Source organism: Zootoca vivipara, chromosome 3 (genome assembly GCF_965207765.1).
Source record: "Zootoca vivipara chromosome 3, rZooViv2.hap1.1, whole genome shotgun sequence".
Taxonomy (NCBI): Eukaryota; Metazoa; Chordata; class Lepidosauria; order Squamata; family Lacertidae; genus Zootoca; species Zootoca vivipara.
Genome location: NC_142586.1, coordinates 87584608 through 87605161, shown reverse-complemented (window position 1 = coordinate 87605161; position 20554 = coordinate 87584608). Strand labels below are relative to the sequence as shown.

The following is a 20554-nucleotide window of genomic DNA, read 5'->3' as shown; positions in this document are numbered from 1 at the left end:
AGGGTTCAGGGCCATCCGAGGAAGGGGAAAGATTCTTCTGCCCAGCAGCCCAGAGCCAGGGCATGCAGCAAGGGAAACCAAAAAACACATTGGCAGCAGCAGCCTCCAGTGGCTGGCTGACTTTGCCATTGTGGCGCCCTGCAAATGCTTTGGACTACAATTCCCATCAGCCTTATCCAGAATGGCTAAAGGGAGTTGTAGTCCAAAATGTCTGAAAGATAGGTTAGTGAAGGCTGGCACAGGCTGGGAAGCAGGAGTGTTCCACTGTCGATGGCTTAGGTTATAGGGGCACAGGATATATCATAAGTATGCCCCTCCCCTGTACCACCCATAAAACGGCCAAAACTGTGCTGAGTCAATATGCCAGTGAGGTGTTGAACTGGTGTCTTTTGTTACAGGTAGGTAGCCGTGTTGTAGGTAGCACCTTAGAGACCAACTAAGTTTGTCATAGGTATGAGCTTTCATGTGCATGCACACTTCTTGGTGTCGTGTGTGTGTGTGTGTGTGTGTGTGTGGTAACAGCATGTATTGTGCTCCACCGGCATGGCAGAGCTTCCATCAAACCCTACAGCCCCTCAACCAGTGGAATAATAATAATAATAATAATAATAATAATAATAATAATAATAATAATACCCCACCCATTTGGCTGGGTTTCCCCAGCCACTCTGGGTTGCTTCCAACAAAATATTAAAATACAATAGCCCGTCAAAGATTAAAAGCTTCCCTAAAAGGATTCTGCCCTAAGTCTCCCAGCTTTGATAGTTCCCAGTCTTATCCTTTTTGTCTCGTTTTGTCTTTTGTTTTGCTCCATAACCCTGGCACATTCTGCCAGTGAAAGACTGCCAATAATTGTAGTCATCCTTGGGGCTTTCGTTTTTGAAGCCTTGCTGTTGCGCAAAACCTTCATAAAATAACACCAATTTCTCTTTCTCTGCTCGCCGCCTGATTAATGCTACAGAGCAACCTTCTCTGCCCCCCGCCCACCCCGGAGCTTGCACATCCAAATTATTTGTGGTTAATCTGAGTTTAGATATAGGATGGATGTAGTTTACATTTGCCAGAATTCACATGGGGCCGCAGGGGGGAATTTAGTGAATTCAGATAATTAAGGAGGGATAATTGACAATCCGAGAACAGAGTTCTGTTGTATCATATTTCTTCCCGCTTTCATACTTTTGAGGAGGTGACTGAATCTCCTTTTGTGCAAATGTTGCTAACTCTAAATTGCCTGAAACATCTGTGGGTCGTTTGAATAAAAATAAGATGATGTCTCATGCCGACTGATTTTTTTGTGACTGATTTGTACGCACACACTTTCCTTTGATCCAGGTTGTGCCCAAGTGGAATCAAGGCAACTCCTATGAAAACATCTTCCTAAGATATGCTAATCAGGTAAGTTGAATGGGGAAGAAAAAAAATTGCCTGCATCAACATGGCATGTAGAATTGGGAAATAAAAGTCTCCCGTCTTGCTCTTTAGTCAGCTTTAGCAAATGCAGATCTCAGGTGGGTATCTCAAAACTCTATTGATTTGCCAGCTGCTGTAACAAATAGGGCAAGGAACCTGGCTAAAACATAATAGATGGCTCAGGGCTGGTTGCTTGAGGGGAGAAAGGTGTTCCTTAAACAAGCAATTAGCAGTAACCCTTGGCTACAAATATATGTGGGTATGTATATCATATTTTACTGTGATCAGAATTACTTCCAGTTTGCACTTGCTGCGTTTGGAAAGCAGACATCAGTCAATGTTTGGGTAATTGATTCCCATTCTTTCTGAGCTGAGCTGCATGTGTTCACAGGAGATGCTCTTAATGGCTTAATAAACTGTTATAAAGGACTCCTTGACTTAGTCAAGAGAAAAATTTGCTGCCAAAAGCCTCTGCACAATAGACCTCTCACAGCTAATAGTTATATCAATGCATAAAAGGTGAAAATGGCACTGCCTGCTGCGAATAACGCACAAGGTTTGTCTCCGGGAGCAGCGAGGGCAACGAAGGAAGTTTCTCCATGGTTCGTGATTCAAGCAGCTCCAAGCTACAGGGGCAATAGGCCAGATTCTCAGCTCTTTTTACTCCATGGTGTTATGGCAGCGTTGCAAAGGCACAACTCCATGTGATCTCGTCTGCGGATACCAAAAGAACAGTGCAATATATATTCCTACTAGCATCTTGGGACCCAGGTGGCACTGTGGGTTAAACCACAGAGTCTAGGGCTTGCTGATCAGAAGGTCGGCAGTTCGAATCCCTGCAATGGAGTGAGCTCCCGTTGCTCGGTCCTAGCTCCTGCCCACCTAGCGGTTCGAAAGCACATCAAAGTGCAAGTAGATAAATAGGGACCGCTCCGGTGGGAAGGTAAACGGCGTTTCTGTGCTCTGGTTCGCCAGAAGCAGCTTTGTCATGCTGGTCACAAGACCCGGAAGCTGTCTGCGGACAAACGCCGGCTCCCTCAGCCTATAGAGCGAGATGAGCGCCGCAACCCCAGAGTCAGACACGACTGGACCTGATGGTCAGGGGCCCCTTTACCTTTACTTTACTAGCATCTTAGAACAGGGATGGAGAACCTGTGGCCTCTCATAGCTTGTATTGATCGCTCAGTGTCCCAGTATGGCCAACATTATTTACTTTGTATTATTTATTAGATTTCAATACCGTTCTTTATTGAAAGATCTCAGGGCAGTTCACAAGATAAATAGGCAATAGGCAAATGGAAGTTGTAGTCCAATGAACATCTCATAGAATCATAGAATCATAGAGTTGGAAGAGACCACAAGGGTCATCCAGTCCAACCCCCTGCTAAGCAGGAAACACCATCAAAGCATTCTTGACATATGCCTGTCAAGCCTCTGCTTAAAGACCTCCAAAGAAGGAGACTCCACCACACTCCTTGGTAGCAAATTCCACTGCCGAACAGCTCTTACTGTCAGGAAGTTCTTCCTAATCTCGATCGCCACAATCCCAGAAGCTGCCTGCAGCTAGTGCAAAATGTGACAGCTCAATTGTTCTCTTTGGGCTGGAATATTGTCATCGTATTATGGCACTTCTGAAAAGAATTTCACTGGTATCCCGTTAGTTACTCGACTAGGTTCAAGTTGCTGGTATTGGTGTACAAAACCCTATACACCTTGGGGTTAGGACACCTAAAAGATTGCTTCGTCCCCTACATACCCAGCTGATCACTGCATTCTGCAAGGGAGTACATCCTGCAGATACCATCCTACACAACACTGGAATCAGGCCCTTAGTGTGGTGGCAACCTACCCATTGGAACTCCTTCCCATTGTATATCAGACAGGCAAATGCATTCTCTCTTATCTTTTGGGCACTTGCCAAAGCCATTTCTCTTTCAAGAAACCCAAAACATTGAAAATCTTTGGTATCTGTCTTGGATTTGAATCGATTTTGTCTGTGTGCTGTTGTTTGTTTATTTTTTATTATAAATGCAACTGTTTTATATAGGTTGTTTCCATTGTAACTTGCTTTCATGGGATGCCTCCTGGGAAGTCATTCATAAATGAAATAAATAATAAGAATATTTCCCACCACCACCCCACCCCACCCAAATCTCAGAAGCTGCTGGGAATTATCTAAGAATAAAAATTATCTAAGAATAAAAATTAAAAATTAAGGCAGAATCAAGCCATTTTGGGTAGAGGTAATATAAGTGCTCAGCAGCCTTGGGAATAGAGAATCACTACCAAGAAAAGGTCAGGTTGCCCAGAAAAACCTCTCAGTTCTATATCGATAAAGAAACAGGTTGTTGTTGTTGTTTTTAAAAATATACAACTTTTATAGCATTTGTAAGCCCTTCTCATATGTTCTTTATTAGGCCCCCTACTTGGATGCCTCACAGCTGCAAGGAATTCTGAATGAAATAGTCCAGAAAGGTAAAGTTCATTGCTGGTGGCCAACAAATTTCTTCAAGTTCTTTTTTCTTCTGTCTTGTATCCTGAACAGTTGCTAAAACACACACAAAGAGGGGCATATTTTGAATGTGTGGGAATGTGAATGCGCATACGTTGAAGTCACGGGGCAGCAACCGTTAGGTCTGCCACTCTCTGCCATGAGAGCTGAGTCACAGATCTAAAACAAGAAGCCACGGTGGTGGTTGTGTGAAAGTCTGTCCTATCATGTGTAAGGATGAAGAAAGCCTCCTGCAGTTTCTCACTACCCCCCCCCCCAACCTTAAGTTCAAATCATCGCATTCAGGCATTAGTTTGTGACTAGGTTAAAAACGGTGGTGTTGAATGTGCATAGTGTAGGATAACTTGCAATCATTCTCCATTTGAAGGGAGAAGGAGGTCTTTGGAGAGGCAGGAGCCCAAACATACACTTGTTCTTCATACAGGTAGGTAGCCGTGTTGGTCTGAGTCGAAGCAAAATAAAAAAAATTCCTTCAGTAGCACCTTAAAGACCAACTAAGTTTATATTTTGGTATGAGCTTTCGTGTGCATGCACACTTCTTCAGATACACAGTGTATCTGAAGAAGTGTGCATGCACACGAAAGCTCATACCAAAATATAAACTTAGTTGGTCTTTAAGGTGCTACTGAAGGAATTTTTTTTATTTTACTTGTTCTTCAATCAGCCTTAAATACTCCAAAGCAAGGCCTAGTCCTTTTCCAATCGCCCCTCTGGTATATTTTGCAAAATGTGACGTGTGAAACAGCATGCAGTAGGGTCACGTAGACTCCAAATTCCTAGGGTTACAAGTGGACCGTTTCATGCCTGCCTCCTCCCCTAACCTCCTTATTCTTTGTCCCTGTTGCTTTCTGATTTATCCGTTTATAGATCTAATGGCCAGTTGGGGAAGCGGAGATGGATTCAGCTTCGATTCGTGCAGGAGCCTTTTAGCTCTGATGGATGTATCTTTTCAACAAATGCAATAAACCTTCCTTACGCTGCCCTTCCTTGCTTTGAGTTATGGATGCGCTTCCCACTGCAGGAGCCCCGCAAGGAAATATTTGCCATGAGATCTGCCCACTGCATATGCAGAAATGGCCAAACTCTTCCCTCTAAGGTCCCCTTTTCGATTAAATGTCAGGTAGGAAAGGGAAGGTCAAAGCAACCCTCTCCTGAAACACCTGAAATGTTGCCCACTTCTGTAAATCACTTCCTATCAGAACCTAGATACGGTCCAATCTTCACACTTCCATACAAGAAGACTTTGTGTTGCATAGAAAAGCCTAACTATCTGACTACATTTCATGCCCAGACTTGTTCTGATGTCTAGGAGAAAGGGAAGACAAATGTGATAGAATTTATGCTCACACCAAAGATCCCTTTTGTTCTACTTTTCCAATGTTGTCTTGTTAACAGTAAAATCACTGCGTGAACTATCTAAATAGAAGACGCAGGTAAAACAGGATGAATAATAGTTCACTGGATTGTCAATACCACCACAACCATTCCCCGAAAAACCAAGCAAAAAACTGTGAAGCATGTTTCTCTTTTACATTTGCCTGACTTTGAGTAAGTTGCCTATTACAACTGGTCACCATAGCTGCTTATTTGCTTTTGGGACGAGGAGTACGCAATAAAGCACATTGTTAATCTAATGCGGACTCTCACAGCCAAAGTACCGGTTCAAATACCAGGCAAGGCAGCCTGTTCCAGACTGTTGCACTTCTGCGTATGAATCAGAAGAAGGGAACTTGCATGCTTGAACATTCTCCCGTGTTAAAAAAAAGCGACGACCTGCAAATGGAAAGCAAACATGTCAGACAGAATCTAACCCAGCCTTTTCCTGATACGCTAGATTTCTGAGTGCAGTGAGGAGTTCATCATACTTTTGGTGTGCATTTCTTCTAAAAAAAAACAGTTTTTGTCCCCATATCTGCCTAATATATTGCAATTTTGTATATGCATTTTTGTATACATTTTTCGGTTGGAGGACTGCATTGCAAAATTTGGACAGATGTGCATTCCAAAGGAAGGGCAGAATTCAAATTCACATATTGTTTTGAGAAGTGCTAATTGGGTACTTTTGCATTAAGATGCAAACAGGACCAAATTTCTCCTCCATTCCTAGGCAATGGTGGAAGTCTTTTCTGTGACACCTAAGAGGGGTTTGGGGGGGGGGGAGAAATCGAAATAATCAAATAATCGTGCTCTTTTTGTGGTTCTAAATTTGTGGTTTTCAGTTTCCCATCTCTATCTCTTGGGCTATGACAAGGCCCAAAGGGCATTATTGCAGTGTTTGAAAGATGTTCTGTTCCAAAGTAATTGCAGCAATTATTTATTTCTGTAAATCATTTTTAATATTCCACTATCATTCATGTCCAGGTCCCTTAATATTTTGAACACTTGATGCATAGAGAACTAAAGATTGCCTTTAAACAAACTTGTTTGAATCTGCCTCCCCTGATAGACCGTACTTGGAATGCTAAGGTCTGTTTGTGTATTTAATTAGCAGTGGAAGATCTTACACATTTGTTAATCGAGTGTGAAATATATATGGAGCTAAATATATGTTCTCCTTATTGTTAAAATTTAGAAGGAGATTCAACCATAGGAAATGAATGTATTTACTGTCTAAGCAGAGCAGGTGTTTCACATTCCAGAAGCAAAAATTATTGTAGCAACTTTTTTTTTAAAAAAAAGATTGTTTGTGCTAGATTTTGTTAGCAAAAACAATACAGAATCTTGTGGCACCTTAAAGACTAACAAATGTGATCGGGTATAAGCTTTTGTGGATCACATTCCACCTCATCAGTTACATGAAGTTTTATCCTGAGTTATAGGGGAGTATACATGAGTTGGGGGATTGCAAAAAGTGAATCCAGAATAGTCTCTGTGCAAAATAATAGACAAAAGAATTGACACCAGGGACCCAGGTGGCGCTGTGGTTAAACCACTGAGCCTAGGGCTTGCTGATCAGAAGGTCGGCGGTTCGAATCCCTGTGACGGGGTGAGCTCCCGTTGCTTGGTCCCAGCTCCTGCCAACCTAGCAGTTCGAAAGCACGTCAAAATGCAAGTAGATAAATAGGAACCGCTACAGCGGGAAGGTAAACGGTGTTTCCATGTGCTGCTCTGGTTTGCCAGAAGCGGCTTTGTCATGCTGGCCACATGACCTTGCAGCTGTACGCCGGCTCCCTCGGCCAATAATGCGAGATGAGTGCACAACCCCAGAGTCAGTCACGACTGGACCTAATGGTCAGGGGTCCCTTTACCTTTACCTTTAACTTCAGAAATGACAATATACCAAAGCCAATTGGGGAACAAAGCCTTCTACAATATTCTGCTAATATTGAAATATTCTGTTAATATTGAAATAATAAAGAAACTTCTGTTTCAGTGTATCTGAAGAAGGGCACATGCACACGAAAGCTCATACCAATGACAAACTTAGTTGGTCTCTAAGGTGCTACTGGAAGGAATTTTTTTATAATATTCTGTAAGTGACTTTAAAGTGGCCATTCTGAAACAAAGGAACCTCAAACTTCAAATGAAATCATAATGTGAATTACAATGAATCATATATGTGAATTGGCTTACCAATGCCAGGATACCTGTGTCATCAAAAACTGTTTTGCGAACTACCACAAAATTTAGGTACAGTGGTACCTCGGTTTAAGAACAGTCCTGTTTACGAATGATTCGGTTTACGAACTCCGCAAAACCGGAAGTAGTGTCCCTTGGTCTAAGAACAGAATCCGAACAGTGGAAGGGCACCAGCGCCGGGAGGCCTCATTAGGGAAAGTGCGGCTTAGTTTAAGAGCGGTTTGGGTTTAAGAACGGACTTCAGGGACGGATTAAGTTCGTAAACCGAGGTGCCACTGTAAGTTTCTGCATTTCTTTCCCCTCTAACCTCAATTTTTACACCATGCAAAGAACAAAACATTAGGGTATATACCTATAATTCAGGATAGCACTTTCTACATCAGATGAAGTGGGACTGTAGTTTCTTAGTCCTTGCGTTTTTTGAAATTTAATGCATTTTAGAAATGATGTGACATTTCTCAGCAGCCTGCAAATGCAAATTGAGCATGTCAGACAGGTTCTAATACTGCCTTTTCCTGATGTGTCCTATGTCTGTGTGTGGGGATGATTTCTCCTTTTTTTTAATATAGGAAACTATCAAATATGCCACACACACCCCATCTGATTTGGGACCATCCTGAAAGTGCACTATAGCACCATATATCTGCTCAAGCAGGCAAGACGTAAAGCTTAGAGAGACAAATCATAGATACTAATGTTCTGGTAGTTTCCCCACTCTGGGGGCCACACAACCAGTTGATCTGTTAACATGCAACCCAATCAAAATGTATTTAAAAACTTGACCACATCTACAGGCCAATTCTAATGGAAGGCTCACGCTGCAAGAGTTTGAAAAGCTTTGGCGAAATCTCTATAAGTATAAGGTATGGCTGAACTGTATGAATCCAAACTCCCTGTTCTTTCTTTTGGCCTTTTCTTGTTGTTTTCCTTTTCGTACTTTTTAAATAGTTAATGATCTCATTTTCCTGAGAAGAGAGGTTTTCACCCTATAATACCATGAAACCCTCACTGCAGTGTGCCACGCTATTCACAATTTTTGTGCTTCTGACCTTATCAAACTTCACATACAACTGAGTTGCCTCTTGTACTGAGCTTCGCTCATGCCCAAACTGCTTATGTACTGTTGGGTTTATTTTATTATTATTATTTTTAAACGCCCAAATCACTATGTGTAATATACAAAATTATTATATTATAAAACAACAGCACATATGTATATAAGAGCCAAGGTCCATGTTGTACTATATTTGTGCAACATAATTTTATATTAGTATATATGAGTATTTTGTATGTATCTATTTATGTGCTGGTTACTGTTATGAACTTTGTATATGCATGTAGAATCTGTGTATAATGCATACATGTGTAATATTATACATAAGATATTGTGTGTAATAATGGATATAATATGTGAGACTTTCTCATAGCTTTAAGTGAAGAGGGGCAGGCAGAAACTCGCTTCTGATAAGGATTCAGGAATGAGATGGGAATTAGGGGCGGCGGGGGGGGGGGGATTTCATCCCTAGCTGTGATAATTCACATGGCAGTGACTGAATCGATATACTAGCCATGTCCTAAAATATTATCTTGGGTTTAAATTTTTTTCCAGGACATTTTTGAAAGAGAAGATGAAAATAATTCTGGATTCCTATATATTTCCAATTTGAGAAAAGTAACAGAGGAAGAAGGTATACTGACAAACTCTGAATGTATTTGCAGTTAAGGCCAATTTAAGTTTTGAAATCTGATTCATCTTTGTGGAAATGTTTCTGAAACAGAAATATAGCAGCTGAAGCTTTTCTCCTGATATGGAAGTTAGGAATGGGAAAAGTTTCACCTACTAAATTGGGGTGTTTGTCAAGTTGCTGTGACAGGTGTAGTTCATTTATTTTTTTAAAAAAATATCAAATAAACCTTGGTCACAAGCCCTGGAAGAGACAAGAGTGGGGAAGATAGGCTAGAGATCTTACTATCACGAATTCCAATTCTGGCGCCTTCCACAGAATGTTGGAAATTGTTTCTTTCATGAAGTCCGAATCCATTGAGTTCACAGTGACACCTGCTGAACAATCCTGGAATTGCAACCGAGCCTCCAACCTTAACCCTTCGCTTCCCCAGTTCCTGATGTTTTGCAGCAGAGTCCTTTGGCGGGTAGATTTATATATGCAATCCATCACACTGCACAGAGGAAGCTACTATCCAATAACACTGCCTAAGTGATGAGCATTTAGATTTTCAGGTAGCTGTTTGAGCTGCATTATGCCCTTAACATATTAATTCTCTTTTTTTCCCCTTCCCTGGGTGGGGAGTGAAAAAGAAAGTGTGATCAAATGACAGCCGCAAACTTAAGTGAGATTGCTCAGAAGGAGAAAGGAGAGGAGATGGAGGGTTAGGTGGCCTCTAGAGACTATTATGATTCCTGGTGTGCAATTGTGGAGTGGGGGCAGATGCTCTGAATGCCGCTATCTGGAATTTATCACTAATGTGCCGCATAAAGGAAGGTGCGAGGAAGGTATAGTGATAATAAAGGCAATAAAGTGTAACACAGGGAGGAAAATTGCATGCTGTGCAGTCCTTGAAGGCAAACAGCAAACAGTACAGGCACTGAACAGAAGAAAGGGAGGTGTGTGTGTCTTTGTAAGTAGTATGAATATAAATATGGCAAAGTCAGCTTATTTTGCCCCAAGAGCAGAATTGGGGGGAAAGCATAGCCCTCTTTAAGATGCGCTGCTTCTTCCTGCACTTTACAAGTCTGTAGATTCTAGGTTCCTTTGAAGAAGTTCCTTCAACCCTATAAATCCTGTATCTAATTCCTGATATGCCGAAGTCAAATGAATTGCAAACATTTGTTTCCGGGCCCAGGATTATATCGTTCATTTCTCTCTCTCTCCCCCTTTGCCTTCTAAATAGACCTGAAAGAAAATACTAAGCAGCAGTTTAGCACCCCCAGGGATTCCCGTTGCCATTGTGAGCCCTCCTGAGGTCCTGTTCCTTCAGCCAGGGACCCACCTGACTGCCCCTTGCCATGAGTTTAGTGTCTGAGTTGCCAAACTAAGGCTGCATCCTATTCCTGGTTACCTGGAAATCAATGAGACCAAGAAGCCATTCCTGCAATTGTACTGTAAAGCTGTGACTCTTGTTCACCCACACAATGCTCTTCCTGATATATATAACCTTTTTCTTATATACCAGTATATATAAAGGAAGCGGCCCTGATTGGAATGTTTGAGGAAGTCGACAACACTCCATTCTCTGCAGTTATTGAACATTACTGGACAACGTTTCCTTTTAAAATACATTATAATCTCTTCCTTTGCCTTCTCCTGTTGCTGTTTGCAGGCCTGTTCATCGATGACACAACCCTCCAGCTGATGACCGTGCGATACGGTGACTCCTTGATGAGGGTAAACTTTCCTGATTTTGTGTGCTGCATGGTTCGTCTCGAGACCATGGCAAGTAAGTTACACACAACGAATGTTCGCAAAAACATTTCCTTAGTTGCTGGTACGTTTTAAGGATTTTCCCTTGATGCAGTAGTTTGGCATCCATTGTTGGAGAAGTGACTCACCGGCTGAATGTTCTGAGAATCAGAGAATGTAGATTTAAATAGAGCAATGACAAAATATTGTTGTAAAATAGAGCATAATTCAAGCAATGGAAAACTCCATCCAGTCCAACCCCATCCCCTAAAACATGTTGTGAAGTATAAGCTCTTATTATTTGTGTGAATGTGTGTGTGTGTGTTTTGAGGAACTGCCTCATGGTTTGCTTGCTTGCCTGCCTGCAATAGATTGGCAAAGCACCTGAATGTCTGACTTCAAATCAGCGATTTCTATTATTTTATTTGTTTTTAAAGTAGGAATAAATCCAAGGATGGAAACATCCAATGCAGAGAGTGACCTTCACACATCTGTTTTCTAGCTTTGACCCAGCTCTAGACATGCATAACCAATACGTTAAGTGTGACATTTGTGTAAGGATGTTGATGGGATGTACATCATTTGATAGCACATCCAGTTCAAAGGGATCCAGCACAAATGCTTTATTGCTGTCACTTGGATGCACATCTGAAATGTGCACCTTTCATACGCCAACAATTTCAAATAAAGGAAGTACCATGTACTTTTCACATTGCATTTAAAAAAACCCCGAATCTAAGCAATAAACAGTATTAAAGAGAAGCGCTAGAAGAATGCAGGGTCCTCTCTCACAGATATAGCCTAACTTTTATCCTATACAGAGAAAGATGCACCCTCTCATCTCTCACCTGGGAACATGTGTCTCTTCCTTCAGCCTCTCACCCTGGGAGATTTCCCCTTCCCTGCCAGGACACAGTAAATTTCCAAGATAGATGCTAAAATTTAATACGATCCCCACTTAAATGTTACACATTTGATAAAAAGCATCTTGCATTGTCGGTGGAGGAATGAAACATAACTTCTTCAAAAGTTATTGGAAGAGAAATCACAATTCCAAGAATAAGAACCTGTGGGGGCAGGGGGTGGGGGCGGGGTGGGAGAAATCCACCAATAATCTTTTTATTTTTAAAAACGTATTATGCATTTCTTCAAACACTTGAAAGCGCTGCCAGTGGGATTTGCTCAAGAGATGATTACTGATAAATGGAAATAAAGGGCAGCACATCAATAATACAAATTGAGGACAGATAGTTAAATACATAAAGAGGCCCGTTAGACCATTACTTATGTTCCCTGGAAATCCACAGTAATAACACCTAAATCAAAAGCATCTTCCCCTTTATAACTTGCTGTAAAATGGAGGTGGAGATTAAATCGCAGTTAAGACCATAACATTAATGTACCGTTTTACTCTGAGAATACTAGGTCTCCTAAGCCTGCAGTTTAGCTAGAGGCAGGAAAGGGATGCATACTATATTACTGCAAAGGCTGAATATCCCTTTTTGAGTCCATCTTCCGTATCGTCTTCTAGCTCACTGTTACTAACCACAAACAAGGCCAGCTGCTCCCTTTTCTACGCTCCCCACCCCCTTTCTCACAAAGGATGTTGCAAGCAGAATTTATTTGTGCAGCACGCATAAGTGGATATTACTTTATACAAAACACTAGCAAAGAGAGCATGTGGCATTCATACACAGCAGTGGGTTTTTTTTTTGTTTGTTTTAGATACTGGGTACTTTGTACAACACAGAGATTTGTCTACAGTATCTCCTTTGGCACAGTGGCCCCATTCAGACATCAGTTTAAACAATGATTTATCGAAACGAATCAAAATCAAGCCATGGTTTCGGATCCTAGCTTTCTTCAATAAACCATAATTTAAACTAATGACACATCCTGGTTTAGACATAACAGCAAACTCTGCTTTTTAAAAAAGCAGGCGAATATTTCCATTCTCCTCCTCGTGGATGAACTGGAGAAAAGGGGAGGGGGAAAACACAAGCCCAAGGCTTGGGGGTCCTGCTTGTAAGCTTCTCATAGGTTTCTGGCTGCTACTGCGGGAGCAGAATGCTGGATTAGATGTGCAGTTCTGTCATCATGCTTTCATGGCTTGCCAACACTCATTTGCCACTAAACTATGATTTAGCATCATGTATGAACTTGGCCAATGTCTCTGAGAAACAGCTGTCCTCTTACGCGGTTTCTGTTCATTTCAGTGGTGCTTCAACCCACCTGTGGCTCCATTAGGGTCGGAGTCCAGGGCCCAAGTCCAGGGCCCTACAGCCAGCCGCTCCCCCTCTCCCCACAAAAAGCAAGTACCTGAAGAGACAGGTGGTGGAGGCATGCATGACAGGAGCCTCCACAGCACAGCGGGCCCACCTAAATAAGGAAGAGAGAAAGAATGTCTGAGAGAGACAGGGCTGGATTAACAAAATAAGCACATGGACCACATGGTGCAGCTGAAAAAAAAAGGTCCCACAATAAGATACTCTCCACAAGTGTCCCTATTTTCCAGAGACAGCCCTGGTTTTACAGAAGCCGCCCCAGTTTCTGATTTGATCCCGGAATGTCCTGCTTTTCCTTAAAGGTAAAGGGACCCCTGACCATTAGGTCCAGTCATGACCAACTCTGGGGTTGCGGCGCTCATCTTGCTTTATTGGCCGAGGGAGCCGGCGTACAGCTTCCAGGTCATGTGGCCAGCATGACTAAGCCACTTCTGGCGAACCAGAGCAGCACACGGAAACGCCGTTTACCTTCCCACTGGAGTGGTACCTATTTATCTACTTGCACTTTGACGTGCTTTCGAACTGCTAGGTTGGCAGGAGCTGGGACCGAGCAACGGGAAGCTCACCCCCTCACAGGGATTCAAGCCACTGACCTTCTGATTGGCAAGCCCTAGGCTCTGTGGTTTAACCCACAGCACCACCCGCGTCCCTACTGCTTTTCCTTAGGATGTCCCTATTTTCATTGGAGAAATGTTGGAGGGTATGGAGTTATGTGGCCCCATAACTGAGTAGATAAGTAATTATTCAACCTTTAGAAGACATCTGAAAGCATTAATGTTTAATGTTTTATTATGGTTTTATATATGCTAGAAGCCACCACTTTTTTTTCTATAGTTTTACAAACTCTTCTATTTTCTTGCAAACTGAAGCTTTGTTTTGTGCCCTCTAGAGGCATTTCGCAATTTATCTGCAGATGGGAGAGGAATCTATTTCACTGAAGATCAGGCAAGTGGTGCTTAATTCCATTTTCCTCTTTTCCATTATTGTTCATAGTAGCTTGTTTTTATCCTTGGAAACCCAATGCATTTCCCCCTCAAATGAGATTGAAACAGGTTTATTAAAAGGGGGGGGGGGGAAAGAGCACGAAACACAAAACTGGAATGGGCATTCATAGCAGATTTTGAATGTATATTTCATTGTGTCTGGAGATATGGATTCACATTTCAGGATTTGCCAATTTAGAAAGAACTATTCATATCAGTAAGTCCATTAAATGAAGGCAAAAGGGGGCTTAGCAACAGATTTTTATTCTCTCTCCGGTACTTAATACTTCAGAATTGAGGTTTTTCTAATGCAGAACATGATGCTTTGATGAGGTTGTTCAAGAGTGGAATTCTCACTCCAAAATATCTCCAGTGATACTGCTGGATATCTCTGTACGTTTATACTTTAAGGAACAAATGAGAGAGATTTGTTGTTGTTGTTGTTTAGTCGTTTAGTCGTGTCCGACTCTTCGTGACCCCATGGACCATAGCACGCCAGGCACTCCTGTCTTGCACTGCCTCCCGCAGTTTGGTCAAACTCATGTTCGTAGCTTCGAGAACACTGTCCAACCATCTCATCCTCTGTCGTCCCCTTCTCCTAGTGCCCTCCATCTTTCCCAACATCAGGGTCTTTTCCAAGGATTCTTCTCTTCTCATGAGGTGGCCAAAGTATTGGAGCCTCAGCTTCATGATCTGTCCTTCCAGGGAGCACTCAGGGCTGATTTCCTTAAGAATGGATAGGTTTGATCTTCTAGCAGTCCATGGGACTCTCAAGAGTCTCCTCCAGCACCAAGGGCGTACCCACCATGCGGCAAGTTAGGGCAGCTGCCCTACTCTAGAAGCAGAGCTGGTGGGCAGAGGCGGAGCACAGCCCGGTGGAGCGCGAGTTCGCCATTCCCGCCGCACCGCGCCGCACCCTCCCTCCAGCTCCCCGGCGCGCCCTCAGGCAAGGCCAAGCGCGGCGGGGAACCAGGGAGCGCGGCGCGGTGGGCGGGAACGCCGAACTCGCGCTCCGCTGGGCTGGGCTCCGCCTCCGCCCACCAGCCCTGCTGCTAGGGAGGGGCACAGCCCGGCGGAGCGCGAGTTCGCCGTTCCCGCCCGCCGCGCTGCGCCCTCCCTCCAGCTCCCCGTCGCGCCCTCTGGCAAGGCCAAGCGCGGCGGGGAACCAGAGAGCGCGGCGCGGCGGGCGGGAACGCTGAACTCGCGCTCCGCTGGGCTAGGCTCCGCCTCCGCCCACCAGCCCTGCTTCTAGGGAGGGGCACAGCCCGGCGGAGCGCGAGTTCGCTGTTCCCGCCCACTTTGTGGCCCCTCCCCTTCCGTGCCTTGGCCCCTCCCCTTGCCCCCCCCTAGTTTTGATCCTGGGTACGCCCATGTCCAGCACCATAATTCAAAAGCATCAATTCTTCGGCGATCAGCCTTCTTGATGGTCCAGCTCTCACTTCCATACATCACTACTGGGAAAACCATAGCTTTAACTATACGGACCTTTGTCGGCAAGGTGTTGTCTCTGCTTTTTAAGATGCTGTCTAGGTTTGTCATTGCTTTTCTCCCAAGAAGCAGGCGTCTTTTAATGTATTTAATGTATTTTTAATTTAATGTATTTAATGTATTTAATGTATTTTTAATGTAGATTTAATGTATTTTTAATCTCTATTGGAAGCTGCCCAGAGTGGCTGGGGAAACCCAGCAAGATGGGTGGGGTACAAATAATAAAATAATAGAAGGAGAAGGAGAAGGAGAAGGAGAAGGAGAAGGAGAAGGAGAAGGAGAAGGAGAAGAAGAAGAAGAAGAAGAAGAAGAAGAAGAAGAAGAAGAAGAAGAAGAAGAAGAAGAAGAAGAAGAAGAAGAAGAAGAAGAAGAAGAAGAAAGATTTAAAATAAATTTTAAATAAATCACCAGATCTGGCCACCCAAGATGTTCTACAAAGACACATCAATGCAATTCACTGTCAATAAACAAACAAAAGCCCCCGAACCTTTGGCTAGCGGTGGCCAGAGTGGTGGGGCAGAGCTTCCCTTCCAACACCAGCCACTGTGACTTTCCTGGGTGGGGCTAGAATGGGTCAGGGTGGAAGCGAGTTGAGGTTGTGTGGAAGCAACAACAGGAGCATTGGATTGGCTCTGCCAGGATATCATCCACACAACTCCAACCTCAGCACTGCCCTGCTCTCACAGCTGGGGAGGGGAGGCTTAAAGCTCACCTTAACAATCAAAAAGAAGACCTGGCTCATTAAACAGCAAAATAAAACTGAAAAAGTCATGTCTAACAGACTTAAATAGATGTATTAATCCATTTAGAACACCCTCTACTGACATTTTAACTGTCTAAAGAATAGCATTGAAGAATCATAAATCACGCACTGTTTATTTGGATCCAGATTATTCCATGGTTCTTTATATGTCGTGGAAATATTTTTTTTAATAGCCTTTTCTGTTTTAGTTATTGCGTTACAGAGTTTTTATATTCTGGATTTTTGTTTCTTCCCATCTTTTTTACTTTAAGGTTCAACTCCATTTTTATATAATGAAATGGTATTAACACATTTATGGGCAGCACAGATATTAGTTTTTGTGTATGCATAGACTGATTATTAAGTTTATTTAAGTCTGTTAACTTCATTTCGTTCATTTGTTTGTTTTACGTTTAAGCTCTCCTCCTCAGCACCTATGCCTTTTATTTATTTTGTGTATCAAAAACTCACAATGCAATTGCTAATCGCATTGCCATTACTGTAATATATATTTAGGCTCACTGACCTGGTATAGGCAACTTCTAGTCTCCCCTGTAGCAGCCAGTCCAGTCCACAAGCACATGTGATTTCAGTGCTAGACGTGACTATTTTGAGTGTGGAGGAAAACCATCTCAAGCATAGCAAGGAGGGCAAAATGTGCATCATTAAGGTTTCAATGACGGCCTCCGGAAAATCACAGGCCATTGAACTAACGTTGGGCGCTGGCTCAGCAGTCTCTATACCACCTGATTCAATCTACTTTCATTACTTAAGAAATGCACCATTTACTGAACTACAGTTGGGCTGTTACTTGGGAAAACGGATTCCTGTGTGCAACTGCCTGATTCACATGTAACTTTTGGTACGTGCTGTATACGTGCAGAGTTCCACGTTGCCCATAAATGCCCTCTTAACCTCGGCAGAGATTTATTTCCTGCAATTAACCTCAAGGGTGTTAATAAGCACTTTGGTTCCCTTCAATCACAAAATACCGCAATGCAAACACTAGCCATTAAAAAAAAATTAATTTTTATTGAATTTTTAAATGCAACAAAATGAGCATCCAGAGCGACTGTTAGAGTCTGAGTTTCATGGCCATATAATAGCAATACTCATAGGACTGAAACGTTGAGAATGGATGCGTTTCAACAGGACTTAAACAAGAGTAAGGTCATAGCCACACCATTGGTGGAATGTAATGTAGCACTAAGAAGATGGTTTCACCAGTACACTCTCCCTCCTCCCCCACCCCCATTCTGGGGGTTCTCCTGATCCTGCAGATGATTTGTGAGGTGTACGTGGTGGAAGAGGGGGAGGGGAGAAGAGGAAACCCTAGAGATCCACAGGTTCCCCATCCCTGCTCTGTGATATTTGACAATACATGTGAATTTGTCCACAAAGTTAAAATGCAACATGTGACAGCTCATTGTCTGTTGCCATCACCATTGACATTTCAGGAACCTTGTCCAAAAAAGAGGACACCCCCCCCCAGCTGCATAATACTAGCCAGTGGTCTCCATTTGGTATCGCTACCTATAATTTCTTAATGCCTGTTCTTGATAGACCTGCTTGAGCACCAATTAGTGTCTCTTAACAGAGGGAAATACAATATTGCCTTTAATCAACAGAGCTTGAAGCACTGTTGGTGCGAGATGTGAGTCGTCTAGAATTATTGCAGTCTAGAATTATTATCAGCAGTTATGAGGGGGGAAAATCAGATAATGGCAGAAAAGTAAGACTGAAGAGGGAAATGGTCTCACAAATAACAGGATTGAGGGGAACAGTTTCCACCACCACTTTTGAAAAATCAATTTCTGCTTTTGAATAAAAATATGTTGACATTTTATGCAGCCCTATTTTTCTTGCTACATTTTACAGTGAATTTATAAATGCATTGATTCCCCCCTCTCTCTTTTTCCTTCCCTTTCTCCTAGTGGATGACGATGATAATGTACTGCTAAGCAAGTGACAAGGCTCTATAAATGCTGGTAAGTATTTAAGCAAATGCTGCTAGAGCTTCTTTTTTTAAGTTTCCCTTCCAACAACTCTTTCTCAAAGGTTTAATGTCAAACAGTGTATTGGGGATTTTTTTTTTTTTGCAGAATTCAAGCTGTTAAATAAGAAGTGCTAGCATGGAAAGTGCAGGCTCATTTCCTTTGGTTGGCTGTTTGAAATGCATGCTACAAGTTGCTGAAAGTATAAATCGCCACCTTCATCACATCCTCCACCACAACCTCCTGTCAGCAGTCGGCAAAGTTTTTTGTGGCTTGGGCCAGTTTATGGTCTGGCAGACGCCACAATGGGCTGAAGTGCGCGCATGCACGCACACACATGTGCAAATGCTATTTCTGGCGCTCCTTCCGGCGTGGAAGAGGCTTCCTGCAGCCAATGGGAAGCTGGCCAGCATCACAGAAGGCGGTCCCCACTCTGCACCATGCCAGTTTAGCGCACCGCACGGGAGCTGACTGAGCGGGCGGCGGGGGTCCATGGGCCAGTTAAAGGACCCCCATGGGCCGCAGGTTGCCGACCCCTGTGTTATGTTCTTACCGCTTTGATGGAAGCCCCAGATCAGAGGCCAAGGGTGTTGCCACCATTTCCCCTCCCTGGACACAGTGCCAGTACACTTGGAGTGAGGGCGAGTTGTGTAGAATATGCACATGTAAGTAAGTTGCCGTTGTTGCAGACAACTGAGGTGAAGAGGATTCATAGCAAGATTCTAGTCTATGATGGGAGTCAAATGGGCGGATGGAAGGAAATCTGCTGGATAGGCCATTCCCAAGGGATTCCTCCGAGATCCCTATGCAGCAGTGCTACTTGATTCAAGTTGCCATCCTGTGTGCACTTACCCAGGAATAAACCCTACTGAATGAAATGGAATACATATATTTCCAAACAAGCATGCCTGGGATTGTGCTACCCAACATTAATGAACCCTCTCCATAATGCAGCCCAATCCTTTCATTAAGAATGAAAATCAGGAGGGACTCTTGTGTACACTTCTGGTGTTTATATATTGTTCCTTTTTTATTCAAGCTGAAGAGGTGTGAAGAATGACCAATGAAGAATGACAAGTGCAGTGGCCGTGTCGTCACAGCAGCCTCTCTACAATGGCGGGGCGGAGGAGGGAGTAGCACTGTTGAAACTATGGAGCACATCCAAATGTAGTGCAGCGGTTGAACTGCTGGAATCAATCAACTGATGAGGGATGTAATTTTCCTGCTCTTTTTTATTGGTTTTACATAGTTTTATACATTTTAACTTTAACCATTTCAAACATCAAAATAAAATAAAAGGTTCCTTCGAACCTTCGGACCTCCCTCCATGGGTTCCATATTTAAAATACATTTTTCTGCATCTTTTACCATAATCCATCTGTTATATATCCATAGTTACCATAATTAATTCCACATTACAAGTGTCATTACATCCCTGCCAGTGATTTTAACTGTTTACAGTGGTCTTTTCAATAAATTAGGAATATACTCCAATCTTTTGAAAATACTTGATCTTCCTCATTTCTGATCTTCCCCGTCAGTTTCGCCATCTCTGCATACTGCCATCAGTTTTGTCTGCCATTCTTCTCTTGTTGGCACTTCTCCTTCCTTCCATCTCTGGTAGTTTTCCTGCTCTTTACTGGGACGGGGCAGGGTGGCTTCAAGCTCTGGGCATTGTGGGTACTCTGGCAAAGCCAATCAGGTCTCTTTGGGATGTGCCCACACCCTGAAGCCATTTTCATCCCAGTAGGAGTTATGCTCCTACTGCATAGCTTCAAGAGTCAATTTTCTTGTTTTCCTCTTCTCTGCCTTCCCCATTCCCTTGTTGCTTGTGTGTCATGTCTTTAAGATTGTAAGCCTGGGGACAAGGGTTCTCTCTCCTTTTTATATTGATCTGTAAACTGCTCCGGGAACCCTTTCATTTAAAGATGTGTGTGTGTGTAGTTGTGTGTGCTTGCATATAGTAAGAGGTAGTTTATTTTTTTTAAATACTTCATAACCTGCTGCATCCAGCTAATCGGTGCAGAATGCAGTTCCACAGGCTGCCTGTGTAATTTGCACTCAATAATCCATGGCGAGCTTACTTTGAAAGCAAATAAACAGAAAAGTCTATAGCATTTCATTAAAATTCCATTAAAGCAG

General features: G+C 42.9%; 1 protein-coding gene across 3 annotated transcripts in view; it reads left to right on the top strand.

The window, feature by feature from the left end:
• CAPN13 (calpain 13) overlaps positions 1–19919 on the top strand; it is an 87305-nt gene extending 67386 nt beyond the window's left edge. For all 3 annotated transcript variants that reach the window (XM_060272961.2, XM_088666617.1, XM_088666618.1), the window contains 9 exons: positions 1333–1395; positions 3828–3885; positions 4790–4863; positions 8296–8364; positions 9111–9189; positions 10841–10957; positions 14095–14150; positions 18353–18406; positions 19452–19919. In XM_060272961.2, the coding sequence (XP_060128944.2) occupies positions 1333–1395; positions 3828–3885; positions 4790–4863; positions 8296–8364; positions 9111–9189; positions 10841–10957; positions 14095–14150; positions 18353–18379 (543 nt within the window). In that variant the 3' untranslated portion in view covers positions 18380–18406; positions 19452–19919. The remainder of the gene's footprint in view (positions 1–1332; positions 1396–3827; positions 3886–4789; positions 4864–8295; positions 8365–9110; positions 9190–10840; positions 10958–14094; positions 14151–18352; positions 18407–19451) is intronic.
• The last annotated feature ends 635 nt before the right edge of the window (positions 19920–20554 follow it).